This window comes from Labrus mixtus, chromosome 21 (assembly GCF_963584025.1).
Source record: "Labrus mixtus chromosome 21, fLabMix1.1, whole genome shotgun sequence".
NCBI lineage: Eukaryota > Metazoa > Chordata > Actinopteri > Labriformes > Labridae > Labrus > Labrus mixtus.
This window is the reverse complement of record NC_083632.1, coordinates 19,955,174-19,979,474: the sequence shown is the minus strand read 5'-3', so window position 1 is coordinate 19,979,474 and position 24,301 is coordinate 19,955,174. Positions and strand designations below refer to the sequence as shown.

The window sequence follows — 24,301 nt, the reverse complement described above, 5'->3', positions numbered from 1 at the left end:
AGTTCATTTTAGGCTACTTCTGCGGTGACTCACGACTGAATCAGACTGTGGCAAATTGAAAATGACTCTAAAGTATAAACAAGTTTAAGGAGGCCAAAAATAGAACGTGTTTACTTAACTGGCCTAATTGTAAAGGGTTACGAACAGAGACGACTACAGTAAGTGAAAGGATTACTCTTGTTAATCCTACATTTCAGTTTGTTTGAATGTCTCTGGTAATAATTCCCATGGGACACGAAAACTTTATAATCCTCAAAGTAATTGATGAGATTATAAATCTACCTTAAAAATAAGCATATACCAAATATATTTGGCTCCTCGTTGAAGCACGTGTTCTTCAAGTGCAAGTTTTGCACTGTGCCCACTGCCTTGTTGTTGTTGTTGTTGTTGTTGTTGTTGTTGTTGTTGTTGTTGTTGTTGTTGTAAGAAGTGTATATATTTGGATGCTTATGTGGTTGGAGCTGGCAAGGAGAAAGCGGTTGGCAAACTTTCAGTTATCAGCAATTATTGGCCCTTGATAAACTGGTTAATTAGACAATTAAAGAAGGTGTCAAAGAGAGAATAAGATTCTGTGGTGGCTGCTAATCATTTTTTGAGTCCGTCTGTCTGCATGTGTTTTATTACAACGTTCTGAACAAGAGGTAGCCGTGCACAGGTCCAGTTAGTCCTGGAGCAGTGTGAGTGCAGGCCAGCGGGGGGATTAAGCACAGTACCAGACAACTTGGCCTAGGTTGAGTGCGCCCTAAGAAGCATTTTTTCTAAAAAAGCTGAAATCGCTTGCAGAAGGTATCAAACTTGCTGCATGACCAAACATATCTTTGGTGAGAGAGAAAAACAACTGGCAAGACATTTGTAAATGGTTAATGGACTTTTACCTATGTAGGGCTTTTCTAGTCTTTGGACCTCTCAAAGCGCTTTTTATACTACATGCCACATTCACACAGGCAGACTTAAAGGCAGAGGCTGCTGCTACATAAAGTGCCCCTCAAGTGTCCATCCATCTTATTCCCATTCATACACGTTCACAACGCTGGCTTTGCCACTCAGGAGCAATTTAGGGTTCAGTGTCTTACCCAAAGACACTTTGACGTGTGACTGCAAGAGCTGGGAACGAACGCACAACCTTCTGATTGAAATCTGACGACAGCCATATTTATAGGAAAAAGTCTCCACAACACCGCCAAGATGTTAAGTTCAGTTACCTGGATAAGCTGAGGTAACGCCCAGCAGTCAACTAGGTGTTTCACTTGTCACTCATAGAGATCATGCCACAATCTTTGCCTCAGTTTGATCAAATCTAAATTAAAGAAGGTGGGATATAGACAAAAAAAATCAACCCTGTTCAATCTTCATACATCAGGAAGTAAGCTTTAGTATCGTTTATCATACCAAGCTGCACACATGTTAGAATGATCGATAGTGTTGGACATATTAATGAAGGGTCTGATGGGGCTTGACTCACTATTGGAGCCAGCCACAAGTGGTCATTAGAGGAACTGCAGTTTTTGTTCCTTTGGTAAAGGCTTCAATTTTCAGCAGCTCTGGAGATTGATGCTTGGTTTGTAGGTTAAAGTTGAACCAAGCAGCTGGTTTATTTACTGTAATGGTGGAGTTCATCTAAAAGTTTCAATTTGACAGAAACTGTTTCTTGTGTATGTTACAGTAGTGTTTAACCATTTGCTTTTTGCACATTTCACAATGACAATAAAAATTAAATTTATTGTTCAGCCCTAATTCACATCCTTTTGATTATGCCAAACAAGTCATGGCAAGCCTGCTCATATATATTTATATCACCATATTAAGAGATTTCTGCTGTTAACTGGGATAAAATGATGTCAAACACTAATATAGTAAACTGTCATGATATAAGGTAACTGAAGACAACACTTGGCTGTACTCACCCACCCCTCTTTTCTTTACAGCAAGTAGTGCGTCTAAGAGTTACTACAAGAGCTTCCCGCTCATGGACTTCTCTCATTACCAGCCAGTGGCGGTGGCGCCTCCTGCTTTCCAGCCTGTGCCCATACAACCTAAAGAGAAGTCATACATCCACCAGCATGCGACAGCACACCACGACCTCCAAGCCCCTCTCTCCATCCAAATCCCATCCAGCCACATGGAGCACTCGCATCTTCCCAAGACCACCACGCACCCCATGCTCTCAAGCTCGGCGTTCAGAGCCTGGGAGCCGACTGCCCGACACGTCCACAGGCAGATTTCGGCCCCTGCGCACCCGTCCTCCTCCACCATGCACGGCTCCAACCGTAGACAGTTCTACTCGACCAGGAGGCAGCAGAGCATAGAGAACATGCCGGACCTCTTTAGACAGCCCTATGGAGGGATGTATAGAGGAGCCGGGGAGGGGGCAAGGCATGGGCAGCATGTTCCGGGACAGCACCCTTCTCAACACCCTCCTCAACACCCTCCTCAACACCCATCTCAGCCCCCCTACTACCACCCCACAAGACAAAAGAGCTACTCCACCCACAGTACGACTGAGGTGACCGTCTGAGTGTGAAGGCTTAATGCAGTGTCAAAAGAACACTAATACTAGTCTTTGGGGTTAACTCAGTGCCAGAGTTTGGGACAGTTTTCCCAAATGATGAGACATTCAGATTAAGTAGATGAAAATAGGTGTTTTTTAGAAAGTGGGAACTGTGATACTCAAGAGAAAAACAGCGTAGAAGAACCACAACTCTTACAGAACAGATATTTTGTTAGGAAATGTAACAAGTTGGCTTGAGACCTCTCTCAGGCTCCAATAGATCACACAACCTTCACCACCACAGTTTTGGCATTTAAGTGTGGTTTTGTGTTTCAACAGGGCTTTTAAGGAAAAGGAACATGAGAGCAGAAAAAAAAAAAAATCTTTCTTACTGTGGTGACGGTTAAAATGTTGGTTTCTTGTCTGATTTGTCAGGCATGAACGGTGAGTTTGGGTTGGCCAAGTACTAAAGTGAGGGTAAGGTCATTTGTACATGAAGGTTTGGTTGATAATAAGATTCCATAATGAGTCTGGAACTGACAAAAAAAACACACTCAGAGCCAATATTTTCTGACATTATACACACAATCTGTTCAACCATGCAGCTCTTGGCATTTGCTGGATTTTATGTAAATGTAGTATTATAACCTTTAAGATCAATTTCTTGTATTTTCTTTCAAGCTGTTAAACTTCAAACACCAATTACTTGGATTTGATGGCACAACAATCTTTAAGCTTTATTGGCAACAAGAAGACATAACCCTTATAGGAATATTTTAACATTTGGGATACAGTCTTTCTTACCAAAAGTAAGAAAAGAAGATTTTTACTACTCTTTTTTTACTTACTTTGCAATATAGAGGCTCCTGCCATCTCACATTTAGCCTAGCAATAGCAAAGCAATAATTTTCTTTTGCTGAGCTAACCATTCCTAAGCTAGCTTAGTCTTACAACAGTCACGAAACAATATGAAGCAGCATATGTGCAGTTCATCCTGGAGTCTTGTCATGATATAGTTTAATAAGGATGAACAATAATTAATCAACTTTAGAGGTGCTTTATGGAGATTAGTTTCCTTTTAACATCCAGGCTTGCTGTTTTCCCCTTGTTTCCAGTCTCTGTATAAGATAAGCTAACTAGCTGCTTACAAATGTACTCTACAGACAAGAGAGTTTTTATCAATACTTCTAGCTATAATGCATCTAACTGAAGGAGATTCAGACAGTTTTGCATGATTTCCTCCACAGCAGCAAGCCACCAAGGGCAGAAACACAAAAAAATCTATCACAGAGATTCATTAGTTGGATTCGTTTTCTTATAAATTTTTGCACACACAATAAATTACATTGATTGGACTAAAATTTCCCCTTACCTGCAGCACTTTAGTTGTGTTTGCTCCAAAAACTCTTAAAAAAGTCTGCCAAAAAATATCATATATAAGCCAAATATCTCTTTTGAAAAATGTAATTATTATAGTTTAAGGTATACACATCAAACTAAGTGTGTGCATTAATCCATCAGTCAGTAATCTGGCTCCAGAGGAACCTTCTGTACTCGACCATATTCAAATCAGAACTATTAAACTGCATCTTTGAAGGCTGATTAAATTTACATCTCTGTGAAATGGAAAACCTTATTTGACTGGATTACATAAAATAATTCCAAAAATAATTAGAGCATTAACATGTGGATTGATTTGAGAAGATTTAAGGATTATTTCATATTGACTCATCACATACAATTTGGTTACAGAGTAATCGCAAATCATCTCATGGGAACACAATTCAGGTCATAGCCAGGCCCTGCAGACACTTTTATATGCAGGTTTTTTTTTTTACATTTTTTTGTAGGTTCCCTGTTCTCCTTCTTAAAACACCTCCATGCACAGATGTTTTTCTCCTGGTTTCTTTCTACCCATTTTGGCCTTTCCCACCCTCTCTATACAATGCCCTGCTTTTTTGTACCATCAGGCCACAGCACACATGGACAGCATCCCCGAGGTCACATTAACTCGACAGAGAGGACAATAGCACCATCATGTCAGCTCCCATCATCCTCCATCCTGGCCAGAGAGGGGAAGAGCAGGAAAGAGAGGGACATAGTAAGAGCCAGGGGCTGGGACTCTTTAGAAAAGAATAAAAAGGAAGGAGAGAGTAGGGGAAAAATAGAAAAACAAAAGGTACATGACTGCATGTTTTCCTTCCTCGGGGGTAAAGCGAAGGAGTCACTGTGGATCTGGGTCTCTCACTATGCAGCTGTCTGGGTCATAACTTAGAGTGTGTGGATGTATGTGGATGCCTGTGTGTAATTTCTCTCCCCCAGGCACCATTGCAGGGGAATTCGCCGAGGCATTTCAAGGCCTGGAGGATTAAACATTTCTCATCTTGTCTCTGATTTGTGCAACAGTAAGTGCAACTGTCCACTGTACTTGTTGGTGAAAGTTAGTGGCTGCTACACCCTCAGGAACCGCACGATGAAGTGAACTGTTAATGATTACACATGTGTCCATGAAAGTTCTGTAATAGCGTTTGTGCTATGAAGGTATTTTATTATGCTCAACCCTTTATTTGGTGAAAGTTTTAAGGGCTTTTGTAGCAGCTGGGGCTTCATCGAGGACGCATTTCTGTTTTTGCAAATGACATCACATCAAACCACTTGAATTAACCAAGTCAAATGTATGGGGACGTCTTCCCCAACAGAAAGCGATAAATCTAAGCACAAGAGTGATCAATTAGAAAAGAGTTCCTTTTCTTCTCTTAAAAGAGAGAGTCCAGACAATGCCTGCATAATCAGCATGAAACAAAAAGGTTTCAACTTTAATAATTTGGGGAAATTAATTAATTGTAATTCTCTAATAAATCTCAGCGAAATAACACGATTTAATAATTGTCCTGTCTGTAGCTCATGAGATACATCGCCCACTCGGGGGAATCATTTCAACAGTTTCCCTCCTTTGAAACTTTTAAAACATTTTATAAACAATTAATTTTCTTCTTTCACTCACGTTTTGCAACCAAAGTTTTAAAAAAGCTGCTCGACTTAATCCACAAACTGGATCCACAGACAAGACCAAGACATTTAGGGATCGAGGCCGAGTCAAGACAAGGACCATAAATATCACAGAAAAACCATCAACTTGTGTGCAGGGGGCGCGTCAGGTTGCGGACATCACCGGGTTGAAAAATCGGACTACAAATTAATTGATAGAAAGAGGCATTTTCTATCTCTATATTTTCTATTTCTATAGAAAAATAACCTATCAGAGGTGGTCTTGACCAGACTTGATTTAAAATCCGGAGTCGGCCCAGTCTGAAACCGAGACAAGACCGAGTAAAAATGCTTTCGATTCCAAGACGAGACCGAGACCTTCAAATAGCGGTCTCAAGACCGATCTTGATACCAAGACCGATTTCGATTACTGCAACACTAACCAAACAGATCTTTGATACCAGACAAATTGAACCTGAACAGAAAAGTTGTGGGCTCCAAACCCCCCCAAAAAAGCTGAAAGATAATAAATTCTCTTATAGACTTGAAGGGAGTTGGATGATAAATCTTCGAGGGTTTGTCATGTTAAGTTACCCAGTACACATCAGACATTAGATTATGTAAACAAACACTTTCTTTTAAAAGAAGTTCAAATTCTTCCTTTTATTAATCCAAATTAGATTATAAAACTAGACGAATGATTTATGTTCTCTTTGTCCCTCTTGCAGCGACATGTCAACATGATATATGAGATTTGATAAAGAAATAACTCAGTCCTCCTCCTCCTCTGACTAACTCTACAACTTTGTAACAAACATGTATTTTAATTCCAGCAGCTGTGCAACATGATTATAGAAAATCCAAATATAGAAAATGCAATCCTATCATATTTGAACTTTAGTTCAACCCCGTAAAATGAACGTGTGTTCACCCCCAAATGCCCCCCCCCCCCCCCCCATCAACAGGAGGAGGTGTTTCACTTAGGTGCCTAACATGAAAGCTACTTTGAAACTAAACACACTCCATATTTGACCTCATGACCTCAAGGTCTGACTCTCTAAATGATAAGTTGTCTAGAAAGCTGAGCAAAAGGAAATCAATCTCAGAGACTACAAACAACTGTGTGGTCAAGAAACGAAACACTTGTTACCTACTTGTTACATCTCTTCAGCCATTGCTCGATGTTGTCAGTTTTTAAACGTTGGAATCTGCTGGTTTTAGAGACACAGAACGTGTTGGGGGATTATTTCTTTTAGCAATAGAAATTCTTTGACTGGGGAAAGTGCTTCCGATGTTTTTTCTCTATATGAAATCTTGCTTTTCCTCCACCTGAAACTATTTACCTCTTTGTAGATGAAACAAACCACTTGTTTTGGCTATTTGTGGTAGATGTTTAACCTAGTGTGTACATTAATACGGTGACATTTTCCAGAACAAAATGAGGTTCAGTGCATCTTTTTGTTCATTTTTTAAAAAAAGTTTTATGTAGTGCAAACCTCGTCAGAGTTCTGCTTTATTTATGAAAGCTGTGTGAAGATGCGTATTTAATGTGATTTTATATGTATTCTGTTTGAAAAGGGCTGTATTATGAAAAGTCTTTTGATTTCAAAGTGTGTTTATGAGAATCGCTGTTGATGTCAAATTTGAACAGAGTGCGTGTTTTCATGTTAACATGGAACATGATGCATATAGAGATATAGATTAGCTGAGTGGTGCAGTTTTTAAATGTGCAATAGAGGAGGACTTAGTAGGCTTACTTCACTGTTTGTCACATCACTGCGGTGGAAAAACACGGTGACACTAGTTTTACTGTAGAGAAGGACGAAGCAGCTTTAAATCAGACAGGTTGTCAAAACGTTTCTGTTTTGCAATTACACCGCACTGACAATGATGAATGGGACGCTGTGGGAAAACAAGCACCGTGGAGTATAAATCAGATTTGCAGTGAAACATTTTGCGAGCATGCAGCAGTCAGGTTATAACTTTTTTTTTTTTCAAGCAGCAGATCGGAGTGTGATATGTGCTGCTGTAAACGCAACAGAGATGTCATCAAGTGAATGAGGTTCTCTCGTTCTGGTGTCTGTCTTTATAAAAGGAGAGAAAGCAGAGCGATGATAAATGTATAAATGCAATCATAACAGAAACTATATTGAAAGAGTATTGGTGTGAAATACAGAATGGAGCAAAAAAAAAGTGTATATTATGTATGTAACTGTATTCTTATTACAACAAAAAGCTTATTTATACATGAAATGTTCTAGAAATGTTGTTCGCTGAGGATTGTTTAGCGACTGATGCCACTTTTGGAGATGAATCATTAAAGATTGTAAAATTGATGTGAGGCTTCGGGGTCTGACTTGTGTTTGGATCACAGAGTTGTTGGACTTTTGATTAAGTGAGCAGAGCGAGTCGATCAGATAAAACTAAATGACAACTTGACATCAGATTTCTGTTGGTTCAGGTGAACAGAAGCAGAAAAAAACATGAGAGTTTATAACAATCCTTTTTAGTAGTAAGTGTAGTTTGTTTGAAATGTATGGGAATGAAACTCAAAATGAATGGTAAATGGATTTGAGCTTGTATAACGTTTTTCTAGTCCTCTGACTACTCAAGGCACTTTTTACACCGCATGTCACACCTACACATTCACACACTGATGACAGAGGCTGCTATGTTAAGTGTCAATCAGGAAGAATGTGCAACATCTTACATGTAAATGTGGCAGAAATCAGGTATATCCTATTTAAATATCCCTCTGAGACATGACTGTCTACAATGAGTGAGAAGCCTGAGCTCCGTCAGACAGGACGGCCTTGTGTATAAAAGCTGTTTTAGTCCAGGACTATACAGTAGAACAGAAGAAATACATAGCCTACTCACTGCTTATTAGGATGTCACATAAGTGTCTTTAGATCTCAGTCATTCTGTGTACATTTATGTGCAATATGAAGCTATGAATTAACCAGTGTGCTAACATAAGCCTGCTAACAAAACAATGCAGGAAACAGGCAATTGCAGTTCGAGCAAAGGACAATTTTTTCAGCCACTTGTGTTTAATGGTGCTTAATTATGGTGCGTTGTAATTCTTAACTCCTCAGTTTGTTTTGGTTTAATGCTGGTGCTCGAGGGAGACATCTACTGAACTCAGAAAGTTGCACATTCTTCCTTGAACTAATCCTATTCACACACATTCACACACCGCCACCAAAGCAGAGGGAGCAACTTGGGGTTAAGTGTCTTGCCCAAGGACACATCGGTGATGTGGCTGCAGGAGTTGGGGATTGAACCCCTGACCTTCCGGTTGAGAGACAAACCACAGCCGCCGGCCACTGCATGACTTTTATAATTCATAGATATCCTGACTGGAGATTTAGAGCACAAACAATGTGTTGCAGACAGCCTCGGAGCAGCTTCTCTTCCCTGTGACAGAAGCTTTATCACATTTGCAGTTCTTCCCCAGCAGGGAGTTTGAGCAGCAACAGTCCCAAACATGTCCCAGTAACCATCAGTTCACCCTTCAAGTTTAGAATTGTAATGTAATCACATTTCAGTTTTATGTGCTGACTTGATGTGTTGTGACAGAAACGGGCTGCCCCTGCTTGTAGTGAGCCTGCAGTGTCACCTAGTGGCTGTTTTTAAAATTACATCTTCCAAAGCATTTGTAGTTTTTATCTTGAAATATTAATCTTCCATTTCTTCAGTCAGATGATGTTTAAATGCTATAAAAAAAACTCATGTTCTTCTCAACACTGACTAAAGAAACATTCCCCCTTCTGCCAAATTATAAACATTGATTATTTATAATGTCAATGTCCTTCAACAGAACACAGGTCAAAAGGCAATGACTTTAAGATACAAAGAGTATTTTAATGTCACAACTCAAGTTAAGTTTCACATTTCACGTATATAACAAAGTGCAGGGTGTCAAATCCAACATAGTTCTGATGATCAGAAGACGCCTTTTTAATCAAAAATAATCTCTAGATCTCTCTCCAATGATCATCTTGTATGTAAAGAAGATTTTAACTCATCTACATTATCCACGATTAGAATCACCTATTACACATTTCATTCACTTCAGTGCAAAATAAAATAAAATGAGATCCCATCAAATCTTACACTTTCAAATTTTTTTTAAATTACAGGTGACTTTAATGGCATTTTAAAACAATTACATTTCTGATAATGTATCCTTTTCAACTACTTGCAGACACCCTGTAGCATTATCAGGTAGGCTTAATAATATTATACTAAACAAAACGTATACAAGTATCATATAGTTTAATAAGAAAGGAGCATAATCTGAGGGTACAAACACTGATGGAATCCACTTTGTTTTTACGTCAAGGAAGGATTAAAGGCTAATGCTGTTAGCTTAACACTGTCTGTAAATATAACTAACTGTGACTAGCTTATTCATGTCACTAGAAGCTGTACAAAACATTCATATTAAGTTAAATCAGATACAAACGCTGGATATAAATCAGTATGTCTGTATAAAGTGGTTAAATGCTAAGTCATGTAGAGTAAAGAAACAGACTGATGTACAGAGAATTGGTCCTGTATTTGAATGAAGCATCTCTGAGGTTATATGTGTTTACCAACCTTTAGATTTAGTTTGATGGTATTTTATGAAACCCTGAATGAGGAGTAAGACCAGCAGAATGGTTTTACAGGACGCTGTTTTCTTCCTTTAACTAATGATGGCTTTTCTCTTGGACTGCAGTCAAAATAATGACCTCGGACTAAAGACTTAAACGAATGATGACGTGTTGTAAAGAATAATTAGAGAATGGATCAACAAATACCACCATATATATTTGACTCATGTCAAAAGGAGTTTGTCAAGAGGACATGTCGGTATTGTAGGGTAAACAGTGTGCGGCCTTGTGGCTGTCTTAAAAGTCTCTTTAGCACACATTTAAAACAGAGGATGAAGCAACAAACGTTTTGAAGACGTGATAATTTGCAACAAACATCATACCTGGAGATCAACACAGGATCTAAACTGTGAAGCCCAGATGTGCACGGTACATCTAAATTTCACCAAAGGAGGTGAAGTGATGAGGGATATGTGGCGACTGTCATAAAAAGGCACCTTATTAAAGGACGAAGCTGTGTATTCAAAAGGAGAGATGTCATCAAGGTATTGCTGGTTGCTGGTGGTCTCACCTGAGCCCACATATGACAGTACTTTCTCTTGAATTCAAGTCTTATCTATTGTTGTCCACTGTTGTTGCCTCCAGGATGAATGGCGACAGAGTCCAGTAAGGGACGGAGAGCTTCACCAAAAGGCCTAAAAAGGAAACACATTGTAGCGTACAGTTACACTGGAAACAAAAGACCTAAAGTAAATAAAAAAAACAACGACTCATTTATCTGCCGACTCACGTGGAAAGTATTTCAGCTGGAAGGTCGGTGATGTACGACGGGATCTTTTTGCCTGTGAGGAACTGAGCAACGTCGCTGCTGAAAGTGTTACAGTTGTGCTCAAACAGGTTGTATTTGTCACCTCTGTGCAGCGAGAGACAGAAAAGAGAGAGAAAGAGACGAGCAGATGTACAAGTTAAGAGGAATGACCGAGAACAGACGGGGTGGAGAAGGGCGGTTCAGTGTCAGGAAAAGACAAGATAGAGACGTTTTGATGGAGAGATAACAGAAAGAACTTAGAAGTGTTAGACTTTGAATTCACCACTTCTTAAAAGACATTAGAGCATTCACCTTATGAATATTTCTATTGAAATCTTCACTTCTATATTCCATAAGCTTAAAATTTGATTTTAAGAACGACTTTGTGAAAAATACGGAAACAAGAGTCTACTACAAAACTAATGTTTATGTCCTTGTCATGGAAAAGCGACCCCTGACCTCTGAGTTGGTCCAATTGGGGATTAAATCTGTGTGATGTGACTGAGCATGTACCTGTACGTTGACTCTGCCAGTGAAGTCAAATAATGCTTAAATATCTCTTCAGGAACCTCAGTAGAGCCCAGATCCACTACGGAGTCAGGATCACCCAATACAGTGCCACTCTGAGAGAAACGGGACACACACAGAAACACCTCAGTTGACACCTTGTTCTACAAACTTTGGAAAAACATTTCATGGTATGCTACATTTTAAGTATTTAAATTTCCATATACAGTAATAAAAATGGCAACTATTCATAGAAAGTATAAATGTCTTGCAGGTGAACAACTGTCGATGCCTGCTGCTCCGAAGAAGTACTCCTTTCCATGGACCACAATAGCGGTGTGCCTGTAAGACAAATCAACATCTTGTGAAACCAAGCCAATGAAAGTAGTTTCTTGTCTAGTTTCTAGACAACAACAACAACTTAAGCATTCAGGAAGCTACACTCACCATACTCCATCAAGTTGTTTCCCTGTGACAGTAAAAGAAGAAAGATTTCAATTAATTATTCAATCGAAATGGGTTTAATCCAAATGTTTAACAGGTTTGCAGTAAAACAAGCTCAGTGTTCAACAAGCAGTATAATCCCAGCTCCATGTTATACTGAGTTATAACATCAACAAACAGGTAGTTCAGCAGATACTCACCCAGCATGAGAGGACTCAGCTGACGGGCCATGCCTCTGGACAGGTCGTAAATATACAACATCACAGGGTAAGAGCCCGTTTGCTCCATGACTTAACAAGGAATTTCTTCAAAGTGACAACTTTAGCTTTACCCTACTGTAAAGCAGCTGAGTCACTTCCACTGAGTCCGGCTGGCTCACCTACCCGGTGTACAAAACTTTATCAATAAGTTTGTCAAACTTTAACTGAAAAAAAAACACAGACCACAAGCTGTCTCAAATGAAATGTAATAAATAAATAACAAAATATAAATGTGCCGGTAATAGCCCGAGGTAGCCCGACAGGAACTTTGACACTGTCCCACTGGAAACAACCACAACTGTCAAAAAAAAAAAGTGCATTCTCATGGAGAGTGAACCCTTTCCGGTGTCGCAAATCCCTCCTACTTCAGTTTTATTGGCCAGTATATTTGATTGGCAGAATGGGGCGTCCAATAGACGACGAGCTGCAACGCACGACTCAGCGTGCTCGTTCACGCATGCGCAGCTGGGCGCGCCAGCCATTAATTTGAAAGACTTTGCCTGGACTTGTATGCAGAAAGTGAAATAACACAGCATGTGAGTGTGTTTATGCTTCTTCAGTTATTAAATATGTATTCAGGTCATTGTATTACTTGTTTAGTCCATAAAGTTTGCGTGCGTAATTAGAAAGATACGTGACACGTAAGTGACAGCATAACTACGATTGAAACCAACAGTGGCTAATGACATGCTACGCTAGCTAGTGAAAGTAAACAACAACTAGAGGAAGCATGCACTTTGTAAAGATGGGTTTAAGTGAAATAGTTCGTCATGAATAGCTTTGTATCTCGTAGTTATTATAACACTACTACAGAAGTATAAAGTTTTGAGGGAGCACGACCTATTTGAAATAGATAAGTCTAACAAATTATTAATTTATCTCAATCTCTTGTTATACTGGGTGTAACCACTTTTCCTACTGCTATGTCGTGATTCATTAAAGCGTTTGTCCAAAGTACAAGTCAGGTGTGCCATCTACCCTAAGATTGCACTATAAACTTTACATGTCAGATGCCGCTTTAGATAATAATAATGTTTTGTGTTTTGTGTCCTTATGAATACTGTTGAATTAATTGACAGAACTGTAAGGGGTACAAATGGCTGAGTGGAACGCCTACTACCGGAACGAGGATGATGAGGAAGAGCAAGAAGAGGGAGAACAATCCGGAGGTAAGGTTAAATCCCCCTTGGTACCTCATCTGAAATATAAATAATGCTGTTTTGTAAGCTGCCATTGGTCATTCTGATCTTGCCATCAATCCTCTCTGCTAGTTTGGGAACTTTGATGTAATCACACTTGCATGCAGTTTGGTGTTATAAACGTATCATACTTAATTCAAGTTGTTTAGTTGATATCAGATCGCATTTGATTTTTTAAAAAGTCAGACATTCTCTGAACATTTGAAGTTACAAAAGAACAAATCAGGCTCTATGTCCCTGTCAGGAGATTACAAGATCACAGGGAGGGACAGTTTGGTCTTCCTGGTTGATGCCTCGAAGGAAATGTTCATCAAAGGAGAAGATGGCCAACCCTCTAACTTTGACATGACCATGCAGGTAAGAAGGCCAGTTGTGTAAAGGCTCTGGGGTGACCTACTCCATAACCTTATTAAAGAAAAACCTTATTGGTTGTTTTGATATATATGTTCTTGTTTTATTTGGTAGGTTGTACGCACTGTGTACACCAGTAAGATTATCAGCAGTCACAGAGACCTGATGGCTCTGGTTTTCTACGGCACAGAGCAGAGCAAAAATCCAACAAACTCATTCAAGCATGTCTACGTGTACCACGACCTTGATGAGCCTGGTAAGATGCTTCACTTTTGTTTAGACTTACACAGGAGGATCAAACTTCATCTGTTAGTCTCATGTTTTTTTCTGCACAGGTTTGTTGCCAAAAATATAATCAGATCAAATATTCCTCTTAGTAAGCGAAGGCTCACTTAAAACCACCAAAGCAGAACTGCTGTTTATGAAATATCTTGATCTATATATAGCAAACATAAAGCCCTGTTATAGCTTCTGTATTTCCTTAGTCTATCATGTGACATTTTACCTTTATTTTTCTCAGGTGCAAAACGAGTGCAGGAAGTTGACGCCCTGCGAGGGGAGAAAGGAGCCCAACTAGCAGCAGAAACGATGGGTAATGGGGAGACATCATTGGGGGACGCCCTGTGGTGCTGCGCCAACCTGTACAGTGACATCAAGCTTCGCCTCTCACACAAGCGACTAATGCTCTTCACCTGCAGAGATGAACCACACAGGGGGGACAGCGGCAAGGACCGTCAGGCTCGCACCAAAGCCAGTGACCTCAAAGAGACTGGTATGTCTGTACTTAAAAACTGCTACGTGTCTCATTCATGTAATATTGCTTTTGTTTGAATGCTCAAAGGTTGCCCTGGAAAATTTGAAATTCTTTAGATGTAGTTTGAATTAAAACTGTTCAAGCTTTGATAGCCAGTATGTAATGGACTCTTTTCTCTTTTCTCTCAGGTGTCGTCATTGATTTAATGCATCTAATGAAACCAGGTGGCTTCGATGTGGCGCCCTTCTTTCGTGACATTGTAAGTCCTCCAGAGGATGAGAGTGAGTTGGGACTGCAAATGGAGCCCTGTGACAAACTGGAGGATCTCCAGAAGAGGGTGCGGGCCAAGGAGCTGAAGAAGAGAGCCATGGCCAGGTAGAGATCAGTGATGCTGTTCTGATTTGGGGCAAATAAAAGTTTTTCTTGTTAACTGACTTTCTATAGTGTATATAGTCTCTGTATTAAGTGTCTTCTCCCTTTATTGTCCATCTTTGTGTGTGTTTTATTACTTAAATCCTCCTATCTAATTCTTCACATCTTCCTGCCCTCTCTGCCAACCTTAGATTAAACCTCTGTCTTGGTGAGGGCATAAATGTAGCAGTGGGAATATATGCAACTGCAGTGACAGCGCGGAAACCAGCTCCCATCAGACTCTACAGAGAAACCAACGAGCCAGTACGCAGCAAAACCCGCATCTTCCACACCCAGACCGGCAGCCTGCTGCTGCCCAGTGAGATAAAGAAAGCCATGGTGAGTGAAAACACAATTTAATTGTTTACTTTTTGTTTTGTTGTTTACCAGTTCATCTTGAATAAAGGTCCATACCGACTGAAAATGAACTTGAATTCAGTCATGTCAACGACATGCAATTCAGTAAATATCAGTGATTTTTTGCTCAGTAACATTCTTACCTTTCTCTGTGTCTGTTCTTGTCCGTCTGTTGTAGACTTACGGTAAAAAACAGATTGTGATGGAGAAGGACGAGGTGGACGCCATCAGGAAGTTCGAGGACCCCGGACTGTTTCTGATCGGTTTCAAACCCATGGAGGAGCTCGAACGTCACCACCATATCCGACCTGCTGTCTTCCTTTATCCTGAGGAGGGCGAGGTGAAAGGTAGCAGCATTTGTCTGTTTGAACGTGTTTTCATCATTGTTCACGGCCTGAAAAAAAATGTTTTTTACTTACTTTATCTCAACCCTTTCATTTCATTATCTATTTCATTGTATGCAAATAAAGACCTAAAGTTGGCAGAAAGTTTTTCAAAATAAAAATACAAATGTTAATTTTATACAAAGTCCTTATAAATGGTAGAACCTGAAAAAAAAAGTATTTTCCAGTATCTTTTTTTTTTTTTTTTTTCAATATGAATGATCATTTCTGGTGCTGAGGATTTAATGTGTAGTCTATTAGGACAGTCTTATTATATGTATGTTCAAGTGAATAATGGTGCAGTATTGTATGTTTGCTGATCTGTTCTATTCTATGTTTTCCACCTTAGGTAGCGCTTGTCTCTTCTCTGCCTTGATGACAAAATGTAGCGAGAAGAATGTGTTCGCTTTGTGTCGCTGCATCGCTCGACGAAACTTAACCCCTCGATTTGTCGCCTTGGTGCCTCAAAAAGAACAGGTCGACGAGGGGAAAGTACAGATTACACCTCCAGGTAATATGTGGCAAGTTCTATCCCTGTATTTGGCTTTTCAGTTCATAGTAATACACAAGATAGGGGAATATTTTATTGTCCATATCACTGTGTTTTACTGAACCTGGATCACAATCTTCTCCTTTCTCATCTGTGTCAGGTTTCAATGTCATCTACCTGCCATATGCTGATGACATGCGGACTCTGGATACTCCCCAGTGCCCATCAGCCTCACAAACACAAGTGGACAAGATGAAGGAGATTGTCTCCAAGCTGCGCTTCAAATACAGGTTCCTGCACATGATCAGTGCTTTACAGAGATATTTTACACATTCAGCTGTTTGATAAGAAAAGGGCACAGTATTGAAATTGTTTAAGTGTATTTGGTGTTGTTGTTTTGCCACTTATTCAAATGTTAAGATATTTTTAAGAGTGATCTCTGCTGATAACAAGGCCATGCTTTGTTTTTATTCCTGTAACATCTCCATGTGTTTTTAATGCAGGAGTGATGCTTTTGAGAACCCCGTCATCCAGCAGCATTACAGGAACCTGGAGGCCTTGGCTTTAGATATGATGGCTCCGGAGGACACAGAGGACCTCATCAGTAAGACAAACGTTTAAAGAGCTCAGTATCTTTTATAGTATAGCTAGTTGTTCCTCTTCTCATTCTGTGTGCACTCACTCATCTTTCCCCCTTTTCTTTGTCTCAGTGCCAAAGGTAGACCAGATTGATCGCCGTCTTGGACCTTTGGTTGAAGAGTTTAAAGATCTGGTCTACCCTGACGGATACAACCCTGAAAGCAAACCAGCTGCCAAACGCAAAACAGGTCAGAGCTGGCCTCAAAACAGAAACGTAGCAAAATTGCTGTGTTTTTGTTGTTCTGCATTATGATACCATAGATATGAGTTTCCTTTCTTAGAACAAAGTACCTGCAAGGGTTTGATCATGTGGTAAGAAAAAGACTAAACATTTTTGACTAAACATCTTCTTTATTAATTGATTTTCAGCTGACGCCGGAGGTGCGGCTGAGAAGAAACCCAAAGTAGAGTTGGGAGAAGATGCACTGAAGGCCCATTTACAGAACGGCACCCTGGGAAAGCTGACCGTACCGGTGTTGAAGGAGGCTTGTAAGCAGTTTGGGGTTCGAACCACCGGGACCAAGAAACAGGAGCTGATAGATGCACTTACCGCCCAGCTGGGGTCATGAGGGGTTAGAAATAACCTCACTCTGCCGTTATGAGCAGGCAAACATTTAAAGATCAGATTTTCTGATGTCACACTTGATTCCAGGTTTACAAATATGTCCTTGCACAGCTGTGGATTTTGAGACCAACGGGGAAAAAAATGTTCAAACAAATAAGTTCTTATTAGGATCAAACATGTTTTTTTTACCTCTGTTTTGCAAGGCTGCACGGTTAAGTGTAGCTAAATGCTAAACATAAATCATGTTTGAATGTCAAATTAAAAAAGTTGATTTTTTTCTGTTTTGTTTTGTGTTCAGGTGCCTTCAAACTGCTTGAGTTGGATGTAAACATAAACATTTTTTGTACTTATTGGAATACACTTTTCTTGACATAAAAATACTGTAACAAGTGTTGATCCATGTTGCATTAATAAAACACTTTTTTTTAATTGCCCTGTTTATACTTTGTTCTATTGTAATATCTGCATGAGTCAGTAAACCGTACACATTAAGCAGCCTTTCAGGTTCTTCTTGTGGCAGAGAAAAGGTGTGTCCATCCTAAGTGAGACGGCAGCATAATCAGCATACCTGGACCTTCATACTTCTTTGTTTTCTCAGCACAATAAAGAGCAGAGTTCCAGCTGAGGGCAGGCCTGCACAGGAGAAGGTTTCCACACAACAACAGGAAGAAGGGATCGCACACAACATGGACCTCGTGTTAGTTTCATCAGGTTTTAAGTGGAAGTAGATGTCATTCCTGTTTGAGGATAATCTGACTACACAGCAGGTACAGCTTTAGTAATAACCTGGCATTGCTGTAGGATAATAGGTTTCAACATGTATTTATATAGTTTGTGCTTAGGTTTAACTTGTCTTGAAAGTGAGTGATTATCAAGAGTTCTTGTACTGACGTAATTGTTAAAATCATGTACAGACACTTAACATTCGCTATTATTGAAGCTTGAATCCAGATGTTATTGCTGTTTCGAGGGTAGTTGTTGATTTCGCAATGGACGTGTGAAACGTAACTTTTAAGGGCTTTTGTTTTGAAAGCTGTGGGCAGAAGTGCTGTAACGAGTTCCGCTACTATAAAAGTGACTGAAGGTCCGTCAACGGAGTAGAAATGGAGTGTCAGTGTGAAAGAGACAACCCGGAGGATGCAGGTGAGATACACCTTTTTTCGTCAACTATACTTTTAACAACATAAATATGGGATATTCTATGAAATAAAAGTGTTTTTTAACTATCATTCTTTGATAAAACAATTCAAATTAGGAATAACCGACATCTCTGTTTTCGTATTATATTGTCTGATGTTATTGAGTACGTACTTACCGGCAGGAGTTTAATAGCATATCACTTAAAGTTTAGTATAACTCATAAACACCAAAGTATTTTTGACTTCCGGGTAAGCTTTTCAAAATAAGTATGATAAATCCAAGGCTGGTTTTCCACTTTTAAGTCTTGAGTAAATTCACACACAAAAAAAACATTGTATGTACTACACAACAACTTTAAAAGCATTTCATTAAATAGTTTGCCTGAAACTTATGTGCTGCTTTATCTGAGCTGCCATATCTCATATTGTGCTCAAGTGGTCTGCCATAAAAAAAAAAGAGTATGATAAAGATGTAAAGATTAAAATAAAAGATTTTTGACAGTAAACCTTCATACACAAACTCACCCACACAAAGCCCTGGAAGTTTCCTAGGATTTAGAGAAGTAGGTCGAAGGTTAATCACATGATAAGTTGTGTACAACATTACAGTTCTAATGTGGTGCTTTCCTTCCTCTCTTCTCTGTTTAGGCTGGTGGCTGAATGGAAGCAATGTCCAGATGGGAGCTTTTACTGTAGTGGGATATCTTCTCTACAGATTCTCACAGAGTCAGTAATCCACACACATACACCTTCTTATGAATTTGGCAAAACGGAGACTTCCACTGGCACAGAAGCCATATTGTTAAGAGTATTGACTAACCTCTTCTCCTCAGAGGTCGTACTGAGCACTGAAGAAAGACAGCAACATAAAATGTGAAAGACAGCTTGTATGAGAAATGGCTTTGATGAGAACAGACACCCATGATTATTTCATCAGGGTTGTTCTTACAGAGGACGACCTTAACTTCCCTCAGTTTTATTGATAACAATTTACATACAGTGTGCCAATTTACAAGAACAGATCTATTCATTTACTAATCAAAAACACACTGTTCTAAAGGATAAAACAGGCAATCTTTTTCAAATGGTCAGAATACCAAATACAATTGCGATTTAATTCATCAATCATTCACACTAACAAGTGTTGGCTCTGTTGCCAGGCCCACATTTACCACATTACTGTCCTGCTGCATTCAACTGCTGAGAAAATGCAAAAACTGTATGCAAATCCGTAGATGTAAATAGTTCTTATCAAATGCACATTGAACTCCTGATTGTCTAGCATTTCCTGAAGGATGAAATGCCTAGTGGTTAGTCCATTAGAGCCATTAAAAACAGTTTGAACTGCAAACAGTTTTTCCATCCTGATGAAAGATTTACATTTTAGTCCATTATAAAATATAGAATAACACTGACCCTAAACTTTGAAATGATAAGGATCCTATTTGAATAATGCTTTTCACAATGGGTCTATTACTAATATGGATTATTTTATAAAGTATGAGTTATTTCATATATATTATACTGTTATACACACTGGCAACCAAGGTATGTAACTGAGTAGACCTGGTAAAGTTTTTTTTTTAGTGTTTCATGAACATGTTTGGTAATGAAGCACAGAACTGTCCCATGTGAAGGGATTTCTGATTATTTACTTACTGACTGTCATATGTATGTACATGTAGATCAATCAATTCATTTTTATTTGTATTACACCAATTTATAACAAATGTTATCTCAAGGCACTTTAGAAAAAGAGCAGGTTTAAACTGTTCTCTGTAGAGTAGTATAGTGGAGGGTTGAATTTTGATTTGTTGTTGGTTTAACTACTGTTAATTATTGAATTTTGTATAGTTAGAGCAATTTGCAATCAGGCTACTGAACTTAACATTCTCTAACAGGTTCAATGGGTCCTTCATTACTTGCATTAACATGTGCCTGTTGGTGGGGCGGAGTATTGAAATGCACTTCCCTACTAAACCAATAAAAGATGCCATTAGTCCCATCATTCCCACGCAACATTGCCTTGAAATATATAATCAGTCCAAATGACAGACCAGTAATCTATCACTCTGCATCACGGTCCTGGAAACAGGGCACTAGGCCGTCCAAATGCGGTCCAAGGGAAAATTTGTCATCAATGTGTTTCTTTCACGCCTGTGCTTAGAGCTAGTCAGATGTTTTTGGATCACTAAGGATTCATGTTAATGCCAGGGCCAAACCCTTCCTCAGGCCCAGGAAAAGGAAAAGTAATACTTGTAAACTGTCAAGATGGCTGCCAACACTTGCTATGACTTCCCTTCTGTGACTGAAACATGCAGGTTAAAATCATGTCACCTTGTGTTAAAACCTGTTTTTTTTTTATCTCGTTTTTCCAGCCAGTCCCAGTAAAGCCAGAGATTGTGTGTTCATGTTTTCAATGATTCTACTGATTGAATTTGAGGTCTTAAAATGCTATATGTAAAACAATCACTTGAAAACTAAACTAAATGGATAGTACTGAAAGTAGTCTGTTTCCTCTGCAGCCCTCCCAGCTCTGATCCGATGGCCGATACGTTTGTTCTGCTCTCTTACTGGTGAGTGAAGTTTAAGTTAATGGTCAGATGTCAGAAGTCTAACGACCCGGACCCTATAAATAAGAGGATATGTAATTGTCTTTGTGTATGATGGGAAACAAAATCAACAGAAGATGAATCTGTGTTTCTGCTTTAGGTCTGTCAGCCCTCTGGGGCTGGGTGAGCCACCTGGTGGGAACCCTGCGTGGTATATAATATACAATCACTCATTTTTGATGCATCTGAAACAAACTACAACATGTCTCATGTCACTTCTGGATAAGTCGTATCTTACCTTTCTCTCCTTGTCTTGTCCAGGAATCCAGAGCTTGTGTAAATGGCTGTCTCGAGTTTGGAAGTTCTTCGTAGGTGAGTTGCTCACTGTGTTTTCGTTGGATGTTGTTTACTCTTCCCTGTGTGCTTCAAATTGGCTTTTAGTGAAGGTAAACAGGTCAGGGGGAAATTTACAGTTGGAATGGGTAGGTTGGGAAAATGAGAGGAAGTGAGTCAGAAACTCACCACACACATGACAGCAATTTAGTATCTCAGGGGGGCGTGTCTATTTTAGAGCTAGATCTACATAATAATTATAGGCCTGTAATTACAGTTAAACCGTCTGAGTAACAATCTGTTCCTCCATCAGGATGTTCCTCTAAGTTCAAGTGGCTGGGAGCACTCATTAGAAAAGTCACAGGTTGGTTTACCTCTCAAGCCCAGTTGAGGTTTATACTGAGAATCTCCGCTTTTCTGCTTTTTTGAAAATGTATCTACTAAAAAAAAAAAAAAATTCTGCAGGTTCATTAAACGATGGGGCACTGGAGTCAGAGATAGATCCAACCAACGTACCAGGCCTGAGGCTGATCCTCCTTGGACCCAATGGAGGACATTCCTCGCTGTCAAATACTTTGTTGGGCACCAGGGAGGCAAAGCAACCCATAGGTCATCTAACAGAGAGTACAAAGATAAAGACTCTGTTAGATGGGAGAGAGGTTACAGTGATCGCCACCCCGGACATTTTGGGGCCTTCTTTGGGGAATAACAAAAGAGCCAAGGAAGCTCTGAGGAGCCTCCAGCTCACCAGTCCCGGACCACACGTCTTCCTGCTCGTGATCCCAGCTCCTGAGTCGAGCACAGGGATCAACCAGGAAGCGGCTCAGGCGATCCAGGCCACACATGAACTGTTTGGAGACGGGGCTGTGGAGTATATCCTCCCGGTGTTTACCCATGTAGTCAATCGAGGCCAGAAACAGACAGTAGAAAAGCTGCTGGATGGAGATGCTGGGGGTCTAAGAAGGGCTCTGTCTCCTTGTGACCAGAGGCCAGAACTGGTGGATATCACTCCAGACCGCCCCCTGGAGGAGCAGAGTGTGCTGCGCAGGCATCTGCTGGGTCGTGTGATGGAGATGAAGACACTGAGAGGGCATTTTGTGCACGAGCTGCAGAGGAGGGAGGACCGCATCAGGGAGGAGCTGTTAGCTGACATGACCTCTGAAGTGGCTAGAAAACTGGGTCACATGTAAACAAAGAGGTGGGGTTGGTCAGTCTTACAACTGCTGAACATGCAATTTTAAAAATAGAGTGGTTATTTTTTGCACAAAGTAATTTTTGCCAATGCGCTGACTTACCTCTGAACAGATGAATGCACTACCACTGGCTGCCTTTAGTTTCCATCATTAGATGGGTACATTTGGTTACCTCTAGGCTTACTCACTCTTAATGTTCCTATTCTGATGTGTTATAAGATGTTGATGACAGTTTACTCTTTACTTTAAACCTGTGTCTATGTTGTTTTTTGTTTCCATGTTTTGTATTCCCCATCATTTTGTAATAGATATTCAACTTTAAAAATGATCAGGGAAAATGAACTCAGGTCATACTGCGAGTAGAGTTCAGGAGTGCTGTTCGATGTGTTCAGTGCAATCTTCTACATCGCATTTTTTAGCTGTGATTATTAAACATTAATGAATGTTCTGTCCCATATTTAAAAATGTTATATCATATACTGTTATTCTTTCTGCAGACATGTAAACATACTCACCTTCATAGTCATCCTGGTATAGACATTTATGCATCTGCTTTTTAAAACTTCCCACTAAAAATTCAATAAAGATCCTCTCTCCTGCTCTTGATTTTTTGACTGGAATCCAAATATGGTGACCTAAACCAATCAAACAGAGGACTTGGCCTGTCTTCTGACCTCTGACATGAGAAAAAGAAAGGTGGTCATGAAGAAAAACATCCACTCCAAAATGTAATTCCAGTCGTCTTGATTAGTGCTGGCTCTGGGATCCTGTTTGAATAGCTGGAGGAAGATAGTGAAGAGCAAATAGTTAGCTCATCACACTCTCTTGCCATCAAGAGTCTGAGCCTGACCACCAGACAGATAGAAAGAGAGATGGTGCTAAAGATGAAAGCAACAATTATCAACACACACCATGTGTTGGCATCTGTTAAGCTGTTTATAGGTAAAAGAGAAAATCTCCCAGATTTGGAGCTGTAACGTTTTCTATCTGAGTAAGGTGTGAATAATGACTGTGGTTGCATATGTACGTTGTGTCCCTTCAGCAGTACTTGACACAGCTGTTAAAATCAGTTTTCATGACTGCCATCACTCAAGTTTGTTGCCATCAAAGACTCTTACATCAGGCTTTTCTTGTCTCATTTTTTGCTTGTATTGCAAAGTAGCTTCAACATTACACTACAAAATACAAAAATAGCATCCAAAATGTATGAATGAATAAATATTTTATTTTTTGTCATTCACATGACCCATCCCTCATGGGATTATTCAAACACATTAACTGAGAATCAGCCAAATGTTTCAGTGTGTCAGTCCGCCAACATCAAAAAGCACAACATGGACAATAACATCATTAAGTAAACATGACTAATTACGCTCCAGGAGGTAAAAAACAAAACAAAGAATATACCAACAGAAATATCTTCTATAAGTATACCAACACAGCCCCCTAGACACAGATTGTTTATAAGATATTTTTGGGCCTTTTTGCATTTATTGTAAAGGACAGCTGAAGAGAGACAGAGAGTGGGGGATGACTTGTAGCAAAGGGACGAGGTGGGATTCAAACCCACGAGGACCATAGCCTCTTTACATGGGGCTTGCAACATAACCACAAGGCTACAACAAAGGGGAAAGTATAAATTAAAATGAATTATATTTTCTACTTACTTTAGCTCTTTTGTAACCCTGTATTCCTGACACATGGTTTAAAAGTTTTGGCTATAGCACCCCCTAATGTTCTACTTGCTGAGTCCCAAGATATTTATATTTATCAGTAAATTTAAGTTTTTTTTCCCCTGCACAGGAATGAAAACTACTCCTCTCTTTACCTGCTTTAGGA

At 39.7% G+C, this 24,301-nt stretch overlaps 4 protein-coding genes across 6 annotated transcripts in view; 3 read left to right on the top strand and 1 right to left on the bottom strand.

Moving 5' to 3' along the window:
• shisa8b (shisa family member 8b) overlaps positions 1-6,287 on the top strand; it is a 38,790-nt gene extending 32,503 nt beyond the window's left edge. Inside the window, exon 4 of the mRNA XM_061028843.1 lies at positions 1,926-6,287. Coding sequence (XP_060884826.1) covers positions 1,926-2,515 — 590 coding nt within the window. The 3' untranslated portion in view covers positions 2,516-6,287. The remainder of the gene's footprint in view (positions 1-1,925) is intronic.
• Positions 6,288-9,322: 3,035 nt separating this feature from the next.
• Positions 9,323-12,398, bottom strand: desi1b (desumoylating isopeptidase 1b). The gene is made up of 6 exons (XM_061028848.1): positions 12,037-12,398; positions 11,840-11,861; positions 11,665-11,734; positions 11,399-11,508; positions 10,868-10,990; positions 9,323-10,772 (listed from the first exon to the last, which is right to left on the bottom strand). Exons 1-6 carry the CDS (start codon positions 12,122-12,124, stop codon positions 10,694-10,696), a joined length of 492 nt encoding a protein of 163 aa, XP_060884831.1. The 5' UTR covers positions 12,125-12,398; the 3' UTR covers positions 9,323-10,693.
• Positions 12,399-12,539: 141 nt separating this feature from the next.
• xrcc6 (X-ray repair complementing defective repair in Chinese hamster cells 6) lies at positions 12,540-17,684 on the top strand. The gene is made up of 13 exons (XM_061028842.1): positions 12,540-12,632; positions 13,176-13,265; positions 13,540-13,652; positions 13,761-13,902; positions 14,167-14,418; positions 14,589-14,775; positions 14,964-15,150; positions 15,347-15,515; positions 15,901-16,062; positions 16,202-16,331; positions 16,545-16,645; positions 16,752-16,868; positions 17,050-17,684. The coding sequence occupies exons 2-13, from the start codon at positions 13,193-13,195 to the stop codon at positions 17,247-17,249; spliced, it is 1,833 nt and encodes a 610-aa protein (XP_060884825.1). The 5' UTR covers positions 12,540-12,632; positions 13,176-13,192; the 3' UTR covers positions 17,250-17,684.
• Positions 17,685-17,800: 116 nt separating this feature from the next.
• On the top strand, positions 17,801-23,061 carry LOC132955809 (GTPase IMAP family member 5-like). 3 transcript variants are annotated; one of them, XM_061028846.1, is made up of 8 exons: positions 17,801-18,012; positions 18,342-18,388; positions 19,033-19,110; positions 20,910-20,960; positions 21,097-21,147; positions 21,258-21,308; positions 21,583-21,633; positions 21,735-23,061. In XM_061028846.1, the coding sequence occupies exons 2-8, from the start codon at positions 18,349-18,351 to the stop codon at positions 22,457-22,459; spliced, it is 1,047 nt and encodes a 348-aa protein (XP_060884829.1). In that variant the 5' UTR covers positions 17,801-18,012; positions 18,342-18,348; the 3' UTR covers positions 22,460-23,061. The 3 variants fall into 3 exon arrangements, with proteins under 3 accessions (XP_060884829.1, XP_060884827.1, XP_060884828.1); XM_061028844.1 differs by having other exon boundaries at positions 18,279-18,388; XM_061028845.1 differs by lacking the exon at positions 17,801-18,012 and having other exon boundaries at positions 18,103-18,388.
• The last annotated feature ends 1,240 nt before the right edge of the window (positions 23,062-24,301 follow it).